At 42.2% G+C, this 24,477-nt stretch overlaps 1 protein-coding gene across 1 annotated transcript in view; it reads right to left on the bottom strand.

The window, feature by feature from the left end:
- The window catches only part of CD36 (CD36 molecule (CD36 blood group)), a 75,291-nt gene that overhangs the window by 34,230 nt on the left and 16,584 nt on the right, over window positions 1-24,477 (bottom strand). The window contains exon 2 of the mRNA XM_077807871.1: window positions 1,991-2,215. Within this exon, the coding sequence (XP_077663997.1) occupies window positions 1,991-2,110 (120 nt within the window). The 5' untranslated portion in view covers window positions 2,111-2,215. The remainder of the gene's footprint in view (window positions 1-1,990; window positions 2,216-24,477) is intronic.

Below are 24,477 nucleotides of genomic sequence, written 5' to 3'. Positions count from 1 at the left end.
AGAGCTTCATCCCCTTCCAGGGAGAATTTTGAAATTTTTATTTTTTGTTCCAAACTGGAATGAAACCAAAGTTTCAAAATAGCAAAATCCTCCACAAAATGGAATATGTTTCTCCACCCAGCACTATTAGGCACCACTTCCCTTGTTCTGCACACTGTCCTGCTAGTATGTAAGGACCTGATCATGTAAGGAGGTGGGCACAGTTGGACTCCTGTAGACTTTGAAGGGGCTCTTTGCAGGCACAGGGGTCAACCAGAAGGCATTTCATTGCAGGATCAGAACTGAACGTCACTGGGAATACTCCTACTAGCTAAAGCTAAGTGCATGGCTACATTGTCGCCGAATTGGGGCATATGTGAAAAAAAGATTCAGAGATTAGTAAGCAATTGAGCATTAAAAAACACAGGAAATAAAGTAACAGTAAAAAAATACTAGCTTCCAAAACTGCCTGGGCCAGATCCTCACTCTTGCAAAGACTTATGCTCATGCTAAACCTTAGCCACTGGGATAAAGTCCCATTGACTACAGTGGGATTGGGGCAATTCTATTACAGTCAGTGGAGCTATGCAGATTTATGCCAACTGACCATATCACTCACTTCCAATGAAGATTCAAATGTGGGAGAGCACAAGAACTTGAACCAAGGTCCCCACATTCCTTATGAATACTTTAACCATCAAAGTATAGAGTCTCTCTCTCAATTTCTCCTGTTCAAGATGTTCCACAGTAACTAAATATTCATGAAGCCAGAGATAGGTGCAGAAAGAAAGACGGTGAAAGCTCACTATTTTTTGCAAACTGGAATTTTTGTTTTCTGACCAGTGCTACCTACAATATATGTTGCCAGATTCTGTGTTAGCTATTCACAGAGCAGCTTAACTATAAATTATTTGATCAGAAAACTCAGCTTTAATATAACATTTGACGAATTGGAGAACTGGTCTGAAATCAAGATGAAATTCAATAAAGACAAGAGCAAAGTACTACATTTAGGAAGGAAAAAATCAAATGCACAAATACAAAATGGGGAATAACTGGTAAGGCAGTACTGAGAAGGATATGGGGGTTATAGTAAATCACCAGTTGAATTTGTGATACAGTTGTGAAAAAGTCTAATATTCTTGGGTGTACTAACAGTATTGTCGTATGTAAAACATGGGAGGTAATTGTCCTCTCTACTCAACACTGGTAAGGCCAGAGCTGCTGTTCTGTGTCCATTTTTTGGGTGCAACACTTGAAGAAAGGTGTGGGCAAACTAGAGACAGTCCAGAGAAGAGCAACAAAAATAAGAAAAAATTTAGAAAATCTGACCTATGTGGAAAAGTTAAAAAAACTGGCCATGCTAGTTTAAGAAAAGAAGACTAAGGGGGGACCTGATAAAAGTCTTCAGATATGTTAAGGGCTGTTATAAAGAGGATGGTGATCAATTGTTCTCCTTGTCCTACCTTCAGTGAACATGGAGTAACTGGCCTAATCTCCAACTAGGGAGATTCAGTTAGCTATTAGGCAAAGTTTCTCATTATATGGATAGTTAAGATCTGGAATAGACTTCCAAGGGAAGTTGTGGAGTCCCCATCACTGGAGGTTTTGAAGAACAGGTTGAACAAACACCTGTCAGGGATTGTTTAGGTATACTTGGTCCTGCCTCAAAGCAGGGGCTGGACTAGATGACCTCTCAAGGTCCATTCCAGCCCTACATTTCTGATTTTATTTCTTACCACTTTCCCCTCATGCTAAACATGCAATAGAGGGAGAAGAGAAGAAAAACAAACTAATTTATGTCGAAATACTAAAAGCAATTTTTGGCATGTGCAATATTCTAAAAGCTTGGATCACCCTGATTTCATATTCACAATCAAGAAAAGACCTCAGGTCTAATTCCAGTATTGTGCAAATTTTCTCAAAACTGGAAAAAAATATTCCCAACCAAAGTTATGAGACTTAAAATACCCCAAATCATATGAGATTTAAAGGAGACTATAACTTGTACCTTTCTTATTGTCCTGTTAACAAGGTAATCTCCAAGTGGTATGAGGGCACCTCCAAATACAGCCAGCACTGCACCAATGATAGCCCCCGTGAGTAGCCCACAGTTTCTGCTACAGCCCATCCTGCTTCTTTTTCAGCTTGTGCGTTGGCAGCTTTTTTCTAGGCTTCAGGTCCTTGTATACCTGTGTGGTCCCGATGCATCAACCGATCTTACCAACAGAAACTGCTAATACAACAGGACAGAGAAAAAATCATTATCAAGAGCTCAAAGTCCAAAGTACATAAGAGGAAACAAATAGGAAGAAGTTTTAGCATGATAAAACTAACCCCCTCTATCTATGAGGGGTGGGGAAAAGTTATTTCTAGACTCCTTTGCACTTTATCTATTGGTTGCATGAAGTTATCTTGACAGTCCTACTGCTGTGCAACACTGGGAACTTTTTTTCATTTTTATTTTCATTTCATTCAACCAAATCCTTCCATCATTATTCAGTCAAAACTCCTACCATAGTGTTGAGACTGCAATGAGGGACTAAAGAATTAGCCACACTGGATCAGACCACTGAGGCATCTGCTCTAGAATCCTGCCTCTGTCAGTGGCCAGTACCAGGTACTGAAAAAGAAAGGTGATGTTTTAAAGTGCTTAATAATGCCTCTAGCAAATTGTGCATGATTGAAAATACCATATCTTTGTGACTCCAACAAGCTGTAAGTTTATGCCCTGATAAGCTACATCTTGACTGAATCCTTTACTTTTCATGCAGAAAATATTTACTATGCATAAAACAACCTAAAAAAAAAGGGGGTATATACTTCAGCTTTTACAATGGGCATTCTTTCTGCTCTGCTGATTAGTTGTTCACCCCAGTTCCTTCTCTCATAGTCTCTTCACTTCAATCTGCCCTTCTGGCTCTTCCCTCGCACCTGTTCTCCTTTCATCTCTCCCTCTTATCCCCTGCCCACTCTTCACACATCTTTCTGTTTCTCTAATTTCCTGCTACTGAAAACCTTCTGAATCATAGAACTGACATGACATATGTCACCATCCCATTGTTCATTCTGCTTTTATATTATGTCCTGTCCCCCACAACCATTGTCTGTCTTGTCTATTTAGACTGTAAGCTGTTCAGGGCAGGGGATGGCTGTTACTATGTACTGTTTGTACAGTACTTAGAACAATGGGGCCCTGATATCAGTTTATGTTACCCCTCGGGGAAACAATATGATAAACAATATTATTAATAATAATAATTAAATCATATGCTATTACTGTGCCTTTGAAGAATACTCCCAGATGCTGATTCAGGGAAGAACTTAAGCACATGCTTCCATCCATCCATATTTATGACAGAATTTAAGCACATGCTTAATTTGACCACTGACTTCAGTGGCATTTAGCAGGAGCTTGAAGTTAAGCAAATGCATGTGCGGTGCTCTGAATAGGCATGCCAGGGCATTGGAGATGTCAGCAGGAGTTCTACCTGCAGAATGATACCATATGACGGGTGCTCATATACCACCAGGAAGGGTGTGTTCTAAATACCTGGACAGATCAAATAGGATGAGATTAGATACCACAAATGCTGTGATAAGGTGGTAAAGAGCAGAGCCATGTGATATATTTACTTCGTGATGAAGCTCCTCTGCACTCGCCCACTAATCCATCCATGCCATGGTTAATTTTAACATTCCAAACTTCCAAGCAGCTTCGTACAGCTGCCATTTTAGAAAATCTGCCTGCTAGAAAAATGTTTCCCTCATCTCTCCCTGACCTCCAACCCTCTCTTTATAGTGCCTTGGTAGGCAGTGAATGAAGTGCCGTCTGCAGTCTTCAATCCATGGCAGGTTTAATATATGATTACATGCATTAAACTATCACCATTCAGTGCTAGAAACAGGAAGGTCCCCAATGTTCAAATGGGACCTGATCCTGGCTTTTAGCAGGTGCTAGCACAGGTTAGGGTCTGGCCAATCTTGACAAGTATGTGTACAAAAATATGGCTCTACAAGGTGTGGTGAGCCCTCAGCTCCCATTGACACAACGCAGGATTGGGCCCTATGACTGCATTTGGTGCCAGATACAGCAGAACTCAGGAGAAAGAAAGTGGGTTAGTTCCTAATTTATACTAGTTTCAGAGCTCACCACTGTCACAGAACTTGCCAAATTTTATTCACCTGAGACCTCAGGGTAAGAGCAATGCTGTTCTTTCCTGCATGTTGCAAGTTGCTGCCTGTGCTACTTTGTATTCTGAACGGTTTCTGTTAATATGACGTTAATTATCTAGGCTATATTAATTGTAAAGCGGTTGCTTTCTTTTAGGGTTAAGTAAACATACGTGATCAAACATCTAGGAACAAAGAATGCTTGCCATACCCACCGAATGGGGGACTATATCCTGGAAAGCAGAGACTATCAAAAGGATTTTAGGGGCCATAGCGGATGTACATTAGCTCCCAGTGCAACACAATGGCTTAAAGGCCTAATAGAATCCTTAGATGTATGAACTATGGAGTAGCAAGCAGGAGTAAGGCAGCAATTTTATCTCTGTATATGGCATCGGCAAGACTGATATGAGAGCACTGTGTCCAGTTCTGGTGTCCTTTTCAGAAGGATGTTTACACATTGGTGATGGTGCAGAGAAGAGCCACAATAATGATTTGTGGGTTGGAAAAAAAAACCTTACATTAAGAGTGTGACACATGGCTAGAAAGGGTTAAACATCCTACAAAATAAATAACCCACTGAAGACATGTGGGGAGACATTTGTGTTTTTGTATGTTTACCTATGTATGAGTAGGGTGGACAATGTAATCAACAGTCCCTGTCTATGCTATATTCTGATAATTCAGAGGTCAAAAGAACATCCTATCATGTAAATGAAATGTAAACACGGGATAGCTCAGTATTCATCTCTCTTTGAAATGTACTGTGAATGGTGGAGGAACAAGCAAATGGCCTTATGTTAATTTGTATAGCTAAGTATCGGTGATGGACCTTCTTCAAAGTCATGCTAATTACCTTTTGTTCCCCGTGGAAATCCCAACTTGTCAAAGAGGACATGAAATTATATAAAAGATCCTTGGGTCCTGATTCTGTCATCTCAGATCTGCTTAAGCTTCATTGGGGAAGTTTGAGTCACAGGACTGAGGTCCCAGTTATGCTGGTACCCCTGAATATGATATTTGGACATTGGACTATGACTTATGCACTGAATTCTAAAAAGGAACTCTGCAACTACAAAGCTCACCATCTCCGCTATGAATCTGAACCTCAATGAACTGAACTCATGTCTGTATGTATATTGATCTTTCAACCATACTCTCTCTCTGTTTTTAAATAAATTTTAGTTTAGTTAATAAGAATTGGCTGTAGCGTATATTTGGGTAAGATCTGAAACAGTCATTAACCTGGGCGGTAATGTGTCCAATCCTTTGGGATTGGTAGAACCTTTTCTTCTATATGATGAAATAAGATTTACAGAAATTTTCATCATATTTGACATGGGTACCTGGATGGAGGCCTGAGGTTGGATCACTTTAAGGAAACTGTGTTGTTCGGACTTCTGAGTAACCAGTAAGGTAATAAAGAAGCTGTTTTAGGCTGGCTTGGTGAATCTAAGTATTGGAATATCGACGAGCTTTTGGGGGTTTGGCTGCCCCATTCTTTGCCATTCACCCTAACTGAGTGACCACAACTGGCTTCCCACTAGGACCCTGGTAACAAAGACATTTAAGGAGCTTTGTTTAGTTTATCGAAAAGGAGAGTGAGAGTTTACTTGCTAATAGCGTATAAATGCACTATACAGGGAGAAAATACCAAGTTACTAAAAGAGTCTTTAGTTTAACAGAGAAAGGCATAACAAGAACCAATGGCTGGGAGCTAAACTCAAGTTAATAATAAGGCACAAAGTTTTAACAGTGAGGGTGATTAACCGCTGGAACAAACTACCAAGGGAAGCAGAGGATTCTCCATCTCTTGATATCTTCAAATCAAGATTGGATGCTTTTCTGGAAGATATGATTTAGTCAAACACAAGCCACTGGCCTCAGAACAGGGGAAACTGGGTTAATTTGGAGCTCTGCAGAGGACAAAAAGTCCATATTGCAAAGGATGTCAAAATTTTGACATTTGGCTTTGTTCTCAATCTGAATTAAATCCTAATATTTCAAAATTGTGAAGAAAAATTCTAAAATATATATCATCTTGTTTCAAGTTTGACTTTTTTATTTGCATTATAGCATAATCTATAATGTGTTTTTCCAAAACTGTTGAAACAGGACATTGTAACGTTGTCTGAGCTTCTTTTTATTCCAATTGGTATTTCACTTTCAAGAGAACTGCATATCCAAACAGAATATTGTTCCATCAAAGCTTTTCTGACCAGTTCTAGTGAAATTCTTTGGCCTGCGTTATACAGGAGGTCAGACTAGGTGATCTAAAATTACTTTCTGGCCTTAAAAATCTATGCATTTATGAAAGTAGCAAACTCGATTTGCCAATTGTTAGTAATAACTTTTGTCATAATTCCCTACTTTTGTAACTCTAAAGCATTCACCACTTTCCTACCAAACACAATGCAATAACTGTCTAGATGCATCCCAAGTTATGCAATCTAGAAATCTTGTGTAATGGCTAATTACTTTCAGATAACAAGGTTACAGACAACCTTCAACTGCAGATAGAAATAAGTATGTAACCCTTAGCTATCATCATTTTACAGCTAAATAACATGAAGATAAAAATATGACATAACAATTGATAAAACAAGTTCCAGTTCAGAGCACACCCACTCCATCATTATGTTATATGTATTGTGCAAAAAAGAATATTATATATAATGCCATGAAACAATTTTATTTTAGTATTAACAAATTGATTTTAGCATTAGCAACACTATTCAACAGTGATCCCCTTCTACAATGCTGGGCATGAAGATCATTTAAGGCTTTTTACTTTTTGCTGTCTATGAAGTTGATCTTTGAAATCCTCTTTATTTTATGAGAACAGCTTAAATATATTTTCAAACCTCTGTGAATAGTGGGGGAAACAAAAAAATGTCCTTACAACTTTGTTCATTGGCTTCATTTAATAGGGCTATTTATGTGTTATGAATGCCTGTCTAAAGGGACACTGCCTAATCAAGTTTAGCCCAAAATTTAGATTGTGTAAAAAAAAGCCTTTACAAAAACCTAAGAACTGTGTCAGCCTTTTCCTAGGGTGTTCTTTGCATTCTCTCAGACAGTTGTTTTTAAACAAATAAGCACTGCCTTACAATTTTTAGCAACCCAGACACTGGAGCCCTATGTTCCTGAAAGCAAAACTGACATCCTTTATGTCACAGGGGGACATGGAGAAACAATCAGGAGGCATGGCTGGGGCCCAGACCAGCCCCTATGGGGGGGCAGGGAGGGAACATCACCAAGTTCCACTCCTGGCCCCGGCCCCGCACGCACTGGGCCCCCGGCCACAGCCGAGGCTCCGCTCCCGCCCCCACCCCCAGCTGTGGCCGCAGCCTTGGCCCTCTTGCCCCGTCCACATCCCCCCCTCCTGGAACTGCGGTCCCACTCCCGGTCCCGGTGGGCGTGGGGGAGCGGTCAGGGGTAAGGAGGAGCGTGAGTTAAAAGGTTTGGGGACCACTGCTGTATGGTCATTGTCCCAGCAGAGGGAAATACAAATGGGAAACAAATAGCATAAATAGTGAAAAGTGAAATGGATTCTGAAACATCTCAGTGTTAATAGTAAACAGTTCTGACAACCTCATGTATTCAAAAATTATGAGTTATGTCTTAAAAATCATGATGGTTAAAAAATTTACTTTAGAAGCTATTTTCATTTGCCTTCTGTTTTTTGATCCTTTGGTGTGCATTAAAGTCATGTTTTCAAGCTTTTTCCACAACTGAGGGCTATAATGTTACTTTTAGTTAAAAAAATGAAAGCTGTGATTCCTACATATTCACTTGACAAGGAACCGGAGCTTTAATAAAATCACCAAATATCACAACACTTGCAATAAAATGAGGAAAGTTGGCAACCTTGAATATATGTTACTAGTAATGGGGAAGAAATTTTTTTGTTTTAATAGACGATTAATTGGACAATGTGATTTAAATAAGTAGAACTTTTCAAAATCTGCTCTTCCCCCTCCCCCCCCAAGTTACAAGTAAATATCCTGGGGATCTCTTCTCTCACTAAACCAAGGACTGTATAGGTGGAGATTCCTCTCATTATTACATTTCCATCATATGACTTACCTTGAAAGAGAGTGAGTTGATTTTCAGCTAAATACACCAGGATTCAGCATATGACTTTCAGTGTTACCAGGACATAAGCATCTAAATCCCCGCACTGAAAACACAAACTTGTGGGAGGGTTTATATATTCCAGAATATGTCACCTCCCTGAATATTATCATTTGCTAGCAGGAAAAGTGATGTAGTATTGCTGTATGGGATCTATTTTTACAGTCTGACTGAAACCCATTACCTATATCTGGTGGTAAAATACTCAGCAGCTGTATTTTTTGTCAAGTTCTGATCCAAGTAAGGCAGGGGTCAGGGAGATAAAGGGGAACTCACTTATTTAGTTGCCTGTAATCTGTTCTGCATCCTGTCCCATTTGCTAGATTAAAAGAATGGAGTTGAGTAATAAGAATAATAAATTCCATACTTCTTATAATAAATACATAATAATAAATAAAGTATATGCATACTCATCATTTTTTAAAACACTCTTAGGATGTCATTGTTTTGTTATACAAACACTGTATTTTTATTACAGGCATTGGGCTGTCATAATGCCAGACAAGTTATAACCCAAATTTAATCACACGTGTTACTGTCACGGGTGGAATTAGAATAATAGAACCATAGGGTTAGAAGGAACCACAAGGGTCATCTAGTCTAACCCCCTGCCAAGATGCAGGATTTGTTGTGTCTAAATCATCCAAGACAGATGGCTATCCAGCCTCTTTTTGAAAGCCTTCATTGAAGGAGCTTCCACAACCTCCCTAGGCAGTCTGTTCCATTGTCCTACTCTTCTTATGGTTAGGAAGTTTTCTTTCCTGAGATTCAATCTAAATCTGCTCTGCTGTAATTTGAATCCATTGCTTCTTGTCCTGCACTCTGTGGCAAAAGAGAACAACTTTTCTCCATCTTTTTTATGGCAGCCTTTCCAGTATCTGAAGACTACTATCACAAACACTCTTAATCGCCTCTTTTCCAAATTAAACATAGCCTATTCCTTCAGCCTTTGCTCATATGGCTTGCATTACACCCCTTTGATCATTTTGTCGCTCGCCTCTGGATCCTTTCCAGTTTCTCTATATCCTCTCTATACACTGGTGACCAAATTGGACACACTACTCCAGCTGAGACCTAACCAGCACCAAATAGAGCGGTACTCTCACCTCCCGTGACTTGCATGCTGTGCCTTTCTTAATGCAATCTAAAATTGCATTTGCTTTTTTTTTGCAACAGCATCTCACTTTGCTGACTCATGTTAAGACTGTGACCCACCACAACTCCCAGATCCTTGTTAGCAGTGCTGCTGCTAAGCCAGTTGTCAAGGTTCCTTCCCCACTCTGAACTCTAGGGTACAGATGTGGGGACCTGCATAAAAACCTCCTAAGCTTACTTTTACAGCTTAGGTTAAAACTTCCCCAAGGTACAAACTATTTTACCTTTTGCCCTTGGACTTCCACTGCCACCACCAAACATCTAACCGGGTTTATTTTTGAGAAAGCGTTGTTTGGAAAGGTCTTTCCCCCCAAAATCCTCACCAAAACCTTACACCCTCTTCCTGGGGAAGGTTTGATAAAAATCCTCACCAATTTGCATAGGTCACCACAGATCCAAACCCTTGGATCTTAAGAACAATGAAAAAAAGCATTCAGTTCTTACAAGAAGAATTTTAATAGAAGAAACAGTAAAAAGAATCACCTCTGTAAAATCAGGATGGTAAATACCTTACAGGATAATTAGATTCAAAACATAGAGAATCCCTCTAGGCAAAACCTTAAGTTACAAAAAGACACACAGACAGGAATATCCATTCTATTCAGCACAGCTTATTTTCTCAGCCATTTAAAGAAATCATAACCTAACACATATCTAGCTAGATTACTTACTAAATTCTAAGACTCCATTCCTGTTCTGTCCCCAGCAAAAGCATCACACAGACAGACTCTTTGTTTCTCCCTCCCTCCAGCTTTTGAAAGTATCTTGTCTCCTCATTGGTCATTTTGGTCAGGTGCCAGCGAGGTTATCCTAGCTTCTTAACCCTTTACAGGTGAGAGGATTTTTCCTCTGGCCAGGAAGGATTTAAAGGTGTTTACCCTGCCCTTTATATTTATGACACCAGTTTTCCCCCATTCTGTACTGGTGCATTTTCTTCCCTACATGTAGCACCTTATATTTGTCTTTGTTGAATTTCATTTTGTTGCCTACAGCCCAATTCTCCAATTTATTATGATCACTCTGAATTTTAGCTCCATCTGCCAAAGTGTTGGCAACCCCACTAGCTTTGTGCCATCTGCAAACTTAATCAGTCTGCTCTCTATGCCAACATACAGGCCATTCATAAGAATGTGAAACACTGGTCCCTGAACAGATTCCTGTGGAACCCCACTTGAGACTGTGTCAAAAACCTTGCTGAAGTCCAGGTATAGTATGTCCACCTCACTCCCACCAAACCAGTTACCCTGTCAAAAAAGGAAACCAAGTGGTTTGGCAGGATTTTTTCTTGCTAAATCCATGCTGGCTTCTAGTGATCACCCCTTAACCCTCCAGGTATTTGCAAATTGCAAGTTTTATACACTCCTCTAGTAGCTTCCCAGGTATCGAAGTCAGGCTCACTGGTCTATAGTTCCCTGGCTGCTCCTCCCCTCACCCCCTCTCCAGTACACTAGCCATTCTCCAGTCTTCCAGAACCTCTCCCATCATGCATGAGATTGTAAATATTATTGACAGTGAATCTGAGATTTCATCAGCAAATTCCTTCAGTTCCTTCGGGTGAACAGCATCCGGCCCCATTGATTTGAGTTCAAATTAGTCAGAAGAGCTCTGATGTGTTCTTTACTTATCTTTATCTGTATCCTTTCCCCTTATTATATTGAAATAATAGGAACAGGAGGCAGGCTGTTATTTCTATGGACAGTTTTGTGTCAGAGTTCAACAAGTTGGGTGCTTTCTTTCCCACTGTAGGCTGCAGCCTCTTTCTTGTGCACTGCAACATAAGCAAAGTAGTATCACAAACTTTCTTTAGCTACTGCCCTTAAAAAAATCAGTTTTCAGAGTAGCAGCCATGTTAGTCTGTATCCGCAAAAAGAAAAGGAGGATTTGTGGCACCTTAGAGACTAACAAATTAATTTTTTTAAAATCAGTGTTAGTCTCAAAAAGCCCTACAGGACCCTACACAGGGCCAGGAAACTACATGACTTTAAATGTTTTCCTCAGGGGCCATGGTTGGACTCCTTTCCCCATGGAATAACAGGGATCTGCCCTCCTCTCCCCACAACAGATCCTGCAGGCTGTGTCAGAGGTCAGCAGTGTGTCCAGATATGGACATAAGTGTCAGTGGGAAAAATGTTGAGGTCCATGATAATTTTTCAAAAAATATAATGACTGAATGACAAACCCCACCCCCCACCCCGTCCCAATGTCCATCACTAAGTACGGTACTTTTATCAAGTGGCCATCACGCATCAGAGTGGTGCCAACCCCTGGGTTGTGTGTGGAGCTGGAGAAATGAATAGACTAGGCCGTCCACTGGGGGTGGGGAAGCCTGTTCCTCTACACTGGTTCCTTGGCTCTTTCTATCACCATGTCAGTGCAATTCCTGTTAATAACTGACAACTATAACTATAAAATCTCTGTTTCAAGATGTTTTCTCTGTGGCGAAGTCTCTGTACGGCACAAAGGTAGAGTGTAGGGTATGCGTATCTGTAAGCCTCAGTGAAAAGCAAACCGCAGCACACATCAGTGAACAGCTCTGCCGGGGGGAGACAGCAGAAGAAGGCTCTGGCAGCAAGGAGCCTTTCACCTCTGCCCACCCTGCCCCCCCATGCCACAGCTGTTCCCTGAGTAAGGGAAAGGCTCCAGTAGGGGGGCACTATACTGCTAAAAATAGCAGTGTAGAAGGGGGGGACATGTCTCGGGCACATAGTGAGCCATGCAGGGTATGTCTTGCCTAAGCAGTGCCTTACAGTCTACATTCCTAGGGTGATGTGCAGCATATATATATATGTTGCAATAAGGAGTGTGCAGTGTAGATTTACCTTGTCTGTGAGTCAAACCAACCAGTTGTTTAAAAAAAAACCCTGGTGACTGGTGCACATGTTGGAATGCCTAAAATCTGGTTTATTTGCACAGAGAGAAAACATCTGGAACAACAAGTGTCATAGTTCAAGATCATCATAATCTGCCAATTACAGCACAACATGCAACAAAACCCAAGTGTTTCGACCACTTGCCATGTGTCCAGCTGTTTCTGTCACATAGTGGCAGGTTTTAAGGTTGAGAGATATGAAAAGGGACACTATTTTGTGATCTGTATTTGCTAAGGATTTTTTCCCTGGGTTGGGGGTTAAAAGAGCAGAGGGCTAGAGCTGGGCCTGTATAAGACTTGTTTTCAGTGGGTCATCACCAGCTGTTGACTCCCACAATGTTGCTCAGTTTCACATCCTGCGTGAGTGCACCAAATACCTTTCCATCTGCCCCCAAGTATAGAGCCAAATCCAACTGGAGGTATTTTGCCGTGTTGAGAGAAGTGAGATAAATGATGCTGCCAAGGCAACATTCCCTTTTCCACACAGTATTATTATTAATTATTATTATTAATAAGTATTTCTATTGCTGCATCTCTCCATGTGTCCTTCAGGTCTCCTCCTCTGGAGGCACAGTCATCTCCCCAGTCATGCTGTGCTGGGTTCCTCACTGCAACTGCCCATTGCTAACTCTTCTGCAGAGAATTAATGGCTGGGTTCCCTCCCTCTCCCCAGGGAACTATTCTCTGGCAAGCCACCATGCCCACTAGCATAGCTTCTAATTTGTACTATTCAAGAGGAGAAAGAAGTCCAGTCTGCCTTTGCTGGCTCAGAAAAATGTAAGAAGCAAATAGCGGTCTAGATAAGCTACATAGCCCCCAGCACAGAAAAAAGAAATATGTGAAAGTGATCTAGTGACTAGAGAAGTGGTGACAGACAGGATAGCCAAGCACATCATTTGGGTATAAGCCTTATAGAAAGCCATGGGGAGAGTTAATATAGCCCAAGACCCCTCCATGCTAAGTTCATTTGTGGGGAATCCCAGAGAAGACAGGAGCTGGAGGGAAGTCATGGCAACAGTGAAGCCACACTGTTAGAAAGCCTGTGGGAAGCCAGGGGTTCTCCAGGGTAGCTTGGGGTTCCAGGCCTCCTGTAGATTTCCTGGGATCTGATCGCTCTGAAATGCTACCCATATGACTCCAAAAAAAGTCTGTGACAGGATTGCTATGGAGTTTTTCCCCTTCCATGTCCTCTTCCCATGGATATTTCAGAGCCCAAGTCACCATGTACTTGAAGAGGAGACAGTGTCCTACAGCTTAATGCCTTTTATTATGCAAAGGAGGATTTTTCCCATCTCCACCTTGCACAAGGCAATAACATCTTCTTCCTTACACACACTGAAAAATGAAAAAGGAAAGCTTCCTGTTTGTTTTGCTTTCCCATTGAGAAAATGCTTTGCTTTTGCAAACAAAACAAGGTACAAGAACCCAAATCACAAGAGAAAAGAAGACTAGAATAAATAAAATTAACCCTTGCCCTGTGAAACACCGTCTTGGCATCAGATGAAGTCCCAAAGGGCATAGAACAGATTAAGAGCAATATGTGAAGAATTACTGTAGATAAAGAGACATTTCAAACTATGTAGGACAGACCACAAGGAAATATACTGTCAGGGACAGCCCTGCACCATAAAGGGATGGAGCAGCTGACCTAATAGGTGTGTAATAACTCTGACTTCTATGATCTTTGTGAAAGACATGGGCTAGATACTTAGCTGGATACTTACTTAGTTTATCAGAGTAGCTTTCTTATGGTCATTGGAATTACAGTGATTTACATAAACTGAGGAACTGTCCCTATCTCTTTACATCAAACCATTGACATATTTCTGTATCATAACTATCAGTTATGCCTTGAGTTGTTCCAAAACATAATAATAGAATAGAGAAAAACCTACACCACTGTCTATATTCCTAGCACTAAAAATGATGACAGGGTGCTGTAAGTCATGTTTAAACAATGTAACAAAATAACTGGAGATAGTTATTTTACATTGTTTACTACAATTCACTGCTGTTATAAGATTTTTACAGGCACAAAATCATTATCTTAATTAATACTGGGTTGTTAAAAGGAATCAGATGATGAAAACATCCCAAGTTATTATGAATTTGATGTTTTTCTGGTAGTGTGATCTATTAGCAATCTTGATGAATTAGGGAGACAAAAGAAGAAAACCATTATCTAGCTATCTGTCCACAGTTTAAGGTACCTATTGTGCTAACTGTAATGATACTTTTGGTTGTAAAAAGAAAAGGAGTACTTGTGGCACCTTAGACTAACAAATTTATTTGAGCATAAGCTTTCTTGAGCAACAGCTTACTTCATCGGATTCATGTAGTGGAAAATACAATAGGGGGATTTTATATACACAGAGAACATGAAACAATGGGTGTTACCATACACACTATAATGAGAGTGATCAGTTAAGGTGAGCTATTACCAACAGGAGAGAAAAAAAACCTTTGGCAGTGATAATCAAGGTGGGCCATTTCCAGCAGTTGACAAGAATGTGTGAGGAACAGTAGGGGGGTGGGAAATAAACATAGGGAAATAGTTTTACTTTGTGTAATGACACATCCACTCCCAATCTTTATTCAAGCCTAATTTAATGTTGTCCAGTTTGCAAATTAATTCCAATTCAGCAGTCTCTCTAGGTTGAACCTGGGACCTGTACATCAAAAAAAACAACCCACTAATTGTTTACATCAGCATATTTATCAAATATACTAATAAACTTAAATATAATAATGTATGTAACATACAACCCAGTATTTATACTATTTGGCAGTAGATCATAATTACTTAAGTTTTGCACACACACACACACTATATGTAATGTACACCCATATATGAATACATATAGGTGTAGCTATAGTATACACTACAGTTAGGGTTGCCAATGCTGTATTCTTTTAGCACCTCTGCTTAGCACTTAATGATTAGTACTCATCTACATTCGCCAAAGGTATTTCTTGATGCTTTTGCAGCACTCAGCACCTCCTGATCTTGTTGTACAGAGATGAAGAAATCTTTGCACGATAGACTGAGGAGCGGGTTCTGTGTGGCAGGGGAAGTGGACAGGGCTCTGTGCAGGTGGTCTCGGCTGCCAAGACCAGACTCCCTGCCCTTCTTGCTCCCCACTGCTGCAGCTTCCACCAACCAGCATTTATGCCCCTCTGCTGGGGATGTTGGCAGAGAATCTGTGAGCAAGGAGGCTACACCCTAGGAGTACTGACTCCCCTGCCAGACAGAGCTCTGACCCTGGCCCTTCAGCACAGTCCAGGGCATACAGCCTTGTCCACTTGTCCTACCAGACAGAGCCTGCACAGGGAAAGCAGACAGGGCTTCACTCAAGGGCTGGAGTCAGCAGAGGGCCCTGTCCAGTCAGGAGACAGTACTCGCAGGTACATCTTTCCATTCCCCTCCTGACATTGGCCCTTCAGTGCTGCGCAGGGAAAGCAGATGGGACCACACTCATGGGCCAGGGTTAGGAGGGGAGTGGAAAGATGTACCAGTAAGTACTGGCCCCCTACTGTTGAAATACAGGGTAAAGGTGTCCCATACTAACTCAGTATGGGACAGGCAATTTTCCATTTAAATAAGGGACGTCCTTTGTAATATGGGACCATTGGCAATCCTGACTACACTATACATGCACACACACCTATGATATGCAGCAAAATAATTTATGTACTCTGGGGTGTATATATAGTATATTATATATACATACACAAAACTTTAGTAATTGTAATATTAGCAAAATATGATTCATTAACACATATGGTAACTCATTTAAGTAGCACTACATACAAATGTGTTTTATTATTTCCTAAACTTTGCCTTAGAAAATGTGCAGTTCATAGAGAGCTAAACAGACAAGAAACGTGATGTGAATAACTTTTGCTGAAGATGCCATTAAATATAGAAATGCATTTTCTGGCAACACGGTTCACTGACAGCTATTCCCAAAGGAACTGACACACTGACAATTGGCATGCTCTGAAACTGTACTTAATTTATTAAGGTACAGACATACCTGTATAGTGAGACAGCTACTCTCAATACCCCCATGAGCAGAAAGGGATCGTTGCAGAAGAGCTTGCAAAGTTAGCTCCTTATTCACAGAGAAATCTGTTACTGTAGCAACCACACAGCAACCCAGGCTGGCCAGTCCACTAATAGTCTGTTGATCTTTCATCAGCCACAAAGAAAGAAAAGCAAGTTGCAGAGAACTTTTAAACCCCCTTGTGATGAAGCTGTCTCATGAGAGATGGAAACATAAGAGCCCTTGTGGCCAAAGACAACCCCTTTTTCCACTTCCCCTTCACATAAAACACCAGCCTAGAGAAACCCTTTCCACACCAGCCCCTGCATCTGATCTCTTCCCCCAGTACAATAACTGAGCTCAGAAGCAATGTATCAGGTATATATTGGACTATCCAGGAGAACAGGTTTAACTGAAAAAAAAAAAACCTTGGTAATGATACTTAACACTTATGTGGTGCTTCATCTCCAAAGCTCTTTGCAAACAAAAACTAATCCTAACTAATCCTCACAACACTCACTGGAGCGAGGGGGGGAGATATCACTACTAAATCTCTACAGCTCCACAGGAATTCTTATAGCTATGTATAAAATACATTGATAGGCCAAGGGTCCGCTAGGAGAATGTGGGCTCATGCATGTGGACCTAGAGGAGGGTTATACTTAGGGGCTGATCCAAAACCCACTCAGGCTAATGGAAGTCTTCAGTGGGCTTTGGATTGGGACCTTATTGGCTAGAAAAAGAAAATGTAGGCCAATATATCAGTGCTATCCATTCTGTCTGTCTCTTTTGGCCCAACTCACTGGCTAGGCCTCTCCACCACAAGCACTGAGCTTCTCCAACGTTCTGCCAGTCTCAGACTGGCACTCCAGGTCTAGGGCACCTGCCTCACTCCACTCCCCCAGGACCGTGATGGCGAGCAGACTGCGCAGCCCCTAAACTACAAGCCTTTTGGCATTAGGATAAAACTTGCTCAGAGAGATAATCAAGCCCCAAGGCAGGGAGAGAACAGGGGAAATAAAACTGCTTCCCAGCTATACTAGGAAACTTCTCCTTCCCCAGGAGGTTCCCAGGAGCATGATGAGTTCCTCATCCCACTTCCTATGAGCTTTCCCCCTCATCGCTGACTTTTAGAGCTAGTCAGAAGATAAGGGCAAGGAAAGAGACAAAAAATATTCACGGAATTTGAGTTCCATTTGCCTAGAGATTTTCACTGGTGTTGAAATTCTCCGACCAGCTCTACTTACTTTGACGCTGTTCATTGTCTGGCCTCCTTGGGATCCTGTTGGTCAGCTCCCTGCCTGAGCCTCACCTGGCCTCCCAGTAGCTTCCTTCAGCTTCTTGCCAGGCCTCTCTCTTCCTTCCCTGAAGCACGCCCGTTCACTCTCTTCCCACCCAACAGAGTCCTCCTGATTCCCAGCCTCCAGTCCCCCCAGTTCCCCTTCCCACGCTGAAATCCTCCTAGTCACTCCTTCATCCAATGTCTCCCCTTCCTACTGTTCCCCTCCCTCACCACCATATCCTGTAGCCTGTCCTCTCCTCCCCCCAGACCCGCAGCCTCATAGCTCTCCCCTCATTCACTCTGCTCCCTGTCCCAGTCACTGCCCTTCCCCCAAACATACATGCATATCTTCCTTCTTGCTCCACCCAGCCTTAACTCCCTTCCCTACTCCTTCTCCCTGTCTCTCAAACCCGGCTGTCTAACTCTTTCCCATTTCTAATATTCCTCCCCAACCCTGGTCTTACCTCCCTAACGAGAGGAGAGGCTGCTGCTGCTCCCCTATCCACTGATTTTGTTTTCTGCCCCGATGGTAGTTCAGCACCGTCCTTGCAGTCAGCCTCACTGGAAAGACTGGGTTCGACTGTGAGAAAGATCTGCCCAGACAAGGAAGTCTGGATAGGCAAGGCAGAGAGTCAGTCACTTCCTGAAAAGAAAAGGAGTACTTGTGGCACCTTAGAGACTAACCAATTTATTTGAGCATAAGCAATAGCTTATTGCCAGCAGGAGAGCGGGGTGGGGGGAGGTATTTTTTCATGCTTTGTGTGTATAAAAGATCTTCTACACTTTCCACAGTATGCATCCGATGAAGTGAGCTGTAGCTCACGAAAGCTTATGCTCAAATAAATTGGTTAGTCTCTAAGGTGCCACAAGTACTCCTTTTCTTTTTGCGAATACAGACTAACACGGCTGTTACTCTGAAACCAGTCACTTCCTGGCCACTCACCTGCCAAGCTGCCAGGAGAGGTCAGACTTTATTGGTTTATGGGATGGGGCACGGTGGGGGAAGGGGGGAAGGAAGTGTGAAGTAGCTCAAGCTTCAGCAGATGTGGGAATAGCAATGAGGCAGAGATAAACACACAGGGGTCTTTTGCAGCCTTTGGAATGACCAAGACACTTCTATCCCCTCTGCCCTTGGCATAGCTGGAAGCATGACACCACCATCACCACCACCACCCCCCACCCCACCCCCTGTGTTTTCAATAGAAAAATTAACAAGGGTTTCTTTTAAGTTTAGCATTTAAAAATAATAAAGTGTATAGGGAAGAGCTCGCAGAATTATAAACAGCCCATTCCAGACATGGACCGTGTGTGTCCTGCTTGTGATGCTGCATTCATCACTCCCTGTAATTACGCCCATGCAACCAACACACGCCTCTCCTTTCTGTACAAATAAGCACTTAGGCTTTCAAGTGGATATTGGAAAAGCTGCAGCAGGACAATCCCAAGCCACCTTGGGCAGGGACAACAGCAAGATCACATAGCACAGGGCAGCAACTGTACAAAAGCCAGTTCCCTACAGCTTCTGGCAACAGCTTCTTGTGCTGTGCATTCCAGTCTGATGTTGCCAGCTATATGCCAGTTTTTCTTTCACTGTAGTTCCCTTCAGCTGCCACATGCTAACACAAATTTCCTCGCCACTCTCTGCAGCACTGCAGCCAGACTGTCTGCCTTCTCCCACAGGATGCCTGAGCATCAGGTTTGAAATATCTGGAATTGAAGGTTCAGATTGTCAACTCAGCCCTTCACCTCACAGAGAGACATTGCATGCCATTCAATAGGGACAAATTTAAAATACTCCACAGGAGTAAACAATCAATTGCACACATACAAAATGGGAAATGACTGCCCTGGAACGAGTACTGCAGAAAGGAATGTGCAGCTTGTGGTGGATCACAAGCTAAATAAGAGTCAGAGTAACGCTGTTGCAAAATAAGTGAACATCATTCTGGGATGTATTAGCAGGAGTGTTGTAAGCAAGACATGAGAAGTCATTCTTCTGCTCTACTCCAGCTGAGGCCTTATAAGTATTGTGTCCTGTTCTGTGAGGCACATTTTAGGAAAGATGTGGACACATTGGAGAAAGTCCAGAAGAGAGCAACAAAAATGATTAAAGGTCTAGAAAACATGATGTATGAGGGAAGATTGAAAAAATTGGGTTTGTTTAGTCTCCAGGAGAGAAGAATGAGGGAGGGACATGATAGCAGTTTTCAAGTACATACAAATTTGTTACAAGGAGGAGGGTGAAAAATTGTTCTCCTTAACTTCCAAGGATAGGACAAGAAGCAATGGGCTTCAATTGCATTAAAGGAGGTTTAGGTTGGACATTAGGAGAAACTTCCTAACTGTCAGGGTAGTTAAGCACTGGAATAAATTGCCTAGAGAGGCTGTGGAATCTCCATCACTGGAGGTTTTTAAGAACAAGGTTAGACCAACACCTGCCAGGAACAGTCTAGTTATTACGCAGTCCTGCCTAGAGTACAGGTGGCTGGACTAGATGATCTATTGAGGTCCATTCCAGTCCTACACTTCTGTGATTCTGTGGTTGTACTTTAAGTGCATACGGTTTGTCTGATGAGTTCTTGAAAACACAAGTGTGCACAGACATGTGCAAAAGTGCATGTGCCCATCTGAGGATGCAAAAGTCTCATTTGCTCTGCATGGACATCTATATCTATTTATCCCTGGCCTGCCAGAATTTCATGTCTCAAGATATATATACACACACCTAAAAGTCTTCTTAGAACTAGATGGGTACAAACGTGCTGGAGATGATTTAATTGAGGATTGGTCCTCCTTTGAGCAGGGGGTTGGACTAGATGACCTCCTGAGGTCCCTTCCAACCCTGATATTCTATGATTCTATGATTCTTAGGAACATCCTTTTAAAGTTCTGCCACTTAATGGATGGAAGAGTTTGAGTGATATCCCTATCCCTGATGGAGACTAGTAAATGACTCCTGGAAGAGAGGCCTCCTCCATGAGGGTCATGAAATTACTACTAAAGAGCAAGTTGTTTGCCTCTGGAACGCTCCTTAAGATAGCACTAAGTGACAGATCATGGCTGATAGGAGGTTCAGACTTTTATCACCACCCACCTTCTGGTTACATATGTGGGTAGAGCTGAGAAAAATTTTTCAAGCAAGCTCTTTTCAGCAAGCAAAAATGTAGATTCTGGGACACCGAAGCATTTTGTGAATTTGTGTCAGTTTCACCAAGTTGTTTGGTTAAAACAAACAAGCCAAAATTCCAGAAGTGTCAAATTGGTTCGACATTTTCAAAATAAAAATGTTTTGATCTTTCAGTTCAGAATTATTTTTGTTTTTAAATTTCCTTTAAAAATAGCAGTATATTAAAATGGTCAAAATTGGAGTGAAACATTTCATTCTAGATAAAACAAAATGTTTAGTTCAACCAAAAATGAAGTTATTTTGACTTGACTTTTTTGATTTGCCAAAAATTTAAAACAAAACAAATTGTTAGGTTTACCCCAAACCACAATGTTTTAATTGCCAGAGAACCAAAAAATCCATTAGTTGCACAGGTCTACATATAGGCACCATGCTACAGTATATTTATGATTAATGAGCATGTTATAAACATTCCCAGTTAAGGGCACTTAATCTAAATGCATTGCCAAGTGATGCTGCCTCATGTATTGGTCCCGTTTATGATGAAGATTTGTGTTTAAGGTAAAATAAACAGATGTTTTTGTGTATATTTTACTTTCCTGTGCCCAAGTCAAGAACAAAATAAAGTTTAGGGCTGTATTCTGCAAAGTACTGACACTCTGGCTTTAATCCAACCAAGCAAATAAGCAAATATGCAGATTCATGGATAGTCACAGACTGCCTGTTCTAAAGGCATTTGAAGTCTCCTATGGCCATGCTCATAAGCCAGCCATTTGTATCATTTTCATCTTCCATTGCACAAACACCCTGAGCATGCACAGCCACCCCCTTTAGAAACTCCTCCCTCCCTCTCTTGCATCCTGAAATACACACACACAGGGATTTGTGCCCACACAAGCTTTTGAAAATGTAGTCATGACTAGTGAGTCATAGGAAAGTCCTTAGCCTTTAGGTCTCATTTTCCTCCCTGTAAAATAGGGGGATTAGTATTTATCTATTTTTCCAGTTGTGATAGTGGTGAGAGACTTAATTTATGCTTTCATAGTACTTGGTAAATGTAAACAGCTAGATAAGTGATGACTATGGTATTTCTACTTAACCCTGCCCTTCTCAGGGTGAAAAAAGCCACTACCAGGCCTCTGTACCATTTAGATACTATTTTGATATCTTATGTGGGACTCTAGTTATGCATTGGCCATGTGATAGTCTTCTGCACAGGGGACAATTCCACCCTCCAGTGTGCAGACCCCATGCAGTGTCATCTGCACCACTAAACTCCAGCTGGTTCAAACAAATGTGGGGTCATTTGAGAAAGTATTTGGTTGGATTCCACAGCCGTAAGACTCAAAAACCATTATATGGCTTGCCCCAAACTCCTATGCCAAATCAGAGTTTGAGAGAGGGCTAGGTTAGTGTGTCCAGAGTTCTCTGTTTTGTAGAGGGAGTTGGTGAAGAGACACTTCCTTATTAAACAGAGAGAGTTAATCTCTGAAGAACCCCAGAAGGATCATGCTGTAGGGAAAGAAATCCAGTTTCTCCAGGGCACCTCAATTATCAGCACAGAACCCTCCATCAGCAAGAAACAGATTGTACTCCACACCAGAGACACTGGAGTATGATCAGCAAACAGGGCACTGATAGTGGTAGAACACAGCTGTGACAGGTTTGGCACCATTGCCTCACCTGGCCCTGGCTTAACACTCTGTAGTAAGGATTTATATAGGACCTGGCCCTTTGCATTGCAGAGAATTTCACCCTGAGAAGGTGTGAAGCCAGTTATAAGACTCAATGTTGACACTAAATAATCTCATTCAAATCTGCTGTTCAAAGAAGTGTGCTGCTTGCCTGGAGCTAGAATCCAGTATGTGACTGAGTGTTTGCTGAGATTGATCAAGACCTCAGACCACTACCCCGTCCTACTTCTCCACGTGGGCACCAATTATACTGCCAAGAATGATCTTGAGCGGATCACTGCAGACTACAGTGGCTCTGGGAAGAAGGATAAAGGAGTTTGACGCGCAAGTCGTGTTCTCATCCATCCTCCCTGTTGAAGGAAAAAGTGATCGTCGAATTGTGGAGGTGAATACGTGGTTATGCAGGTGGTGTCAGAGAGAGGGCTTTGGAGGTCAGCTCCCAGACTGCTACGCTGGGCATCACAAAATGGGGAAGAGATGGCCAGCCCTCTGTGGAGATAGAGGTGGTTAGGGACTATTTAGAAAAGCTGGACGTGCACAAGTCCCTGGGGCCGGACGAGTTGCATCCGAGGGTGCTGAAGGAATTGGCGGCTGTGATTGCAGAGCCATTGGCCATTATCTTTGAAAACTCGTGGCGAACGGGGGAAGTCCCGGATGACTGGAAAAAGGCTAATGTAGTGCCAATCTTTAAAAAAGGGAAGAAGGAGGATCCTGGGAACTACAGGCCAGTCAGCCTCACCTCAGTCCCTGGAAAAATCATGGAGCAGGTCCTCAAAGAATCAATCCTGAAGCACTTGCATGAGAGGAAAGTGATCAGGAACAGCCAGCATGGATTCACCAAGGGAAGGTCATGCCTGACTAATCTAATCACCTTTTATGATGAGATTACTGGTTCTGTGGATGAAGGGAAAGCAGTGGATGTATTGTTTCTTGACTTTAGCAAAGCTTTTGACACGGTCTCCCACAGTATTCTTGTCAGCAAGTTAAGGAAGTATGGGCTGGATGAATGCACTATAAGGTGGGTAGAAAGTTGGCTAGATTGTCGGGCTCAACGGGTAGTGATCAATGGCTCCATGTCTAGTTGGCAGCCGGTGTCAAGTGGAGTGCCCCAGGGGTCGGTCCTGGGGCCGGTTTTGTTCAATATCTTCATAAATGATCTGGAGGATGGTGTAGATTGCACTCTCAGCAAATTTGCGGATGATACTAAACTGGGAGGAGTGGTAGATACACTGGAGGGGAGGGATAGGATACAGAAGGACCTAGACAAATTGGAGGATTGGGCCAAAAGAAATCTGATGAGGTTCAATAAGGATAAGTGCAGGGTCCTGCACTTAGGACGGAAGAATCCAATGCACCGCTACAGACTAGGGGCCGAATGGCTAGGCAGCAGTTCTGCGGAAAAGGACCTAGGGGTGACAGTGGATGAGAAGCTGGATATGAGTCAGCAGTGTGCCCTTGTTGCCAAGAAGGCCAATGGCATTTTGGGATGTATAAGTAGGGGCATAGCGAGCAGATCGAGGGACGTGATCGTTCCCCTCTATTCGACATTGGTGAGGCCTCATCTGGAGTACTGTGTCCAGTTTTGGGCCCCACACTACAAGAAGGATGTGGATAAATTGGAGAGAGTCCAGCGAAGGACAACAAAAATGATTAGGGGTCTAGAACACATGACTTATGAGGAGAGGCTGAGGGAGCTGGGATTGTTTAGTCTGCAGAAGAGAAGAATGAGGGGGGATTTGATAGCTGCTTTCAACTACCTGAAAGGGGGTTCCAAAGAGGATGGCTCTAGACTGTTCTCAATGGTAGCAGATGACAGAACGAGGAGTAATGGTCTCAAGTTGCAGTGGGGGAGGTTTAGATTGGATATTAGGAAAAACTTTTTCACTAAGAGGGTGGTGAAACACTGGAATGCGTTACCTAGGGAGGTGGTAGAATCTCCTTCCTTAGAGGTTTTTAAGGTCAGGCTTGACAAAGGCCTGGCTGGGATGATTTAACTGGGAATTGGTCCTGCTTCG

The sequence above is a fragment of the Eretmochelys imbricata genome, chromosome 1, assembly GCF_965152235.1.
Source record: "Eretmochelys imbricata isolate rEreImb1 chromosome 1, rEreImb1.hap1, whole genome shotgun sequence".
Taxonomy (NCBI): domain Eukaryota; kingdom Metazoa; phylum Chordata; order Testudines; family Cheloniidae; genus Eretmochelys; species Eretmochelys imbricata.
The sequence above is the reverse complement of the archived record's forward strand: the minus strand, read 5'-3'. Positions and strand labels throughout refer to the sequence as shown.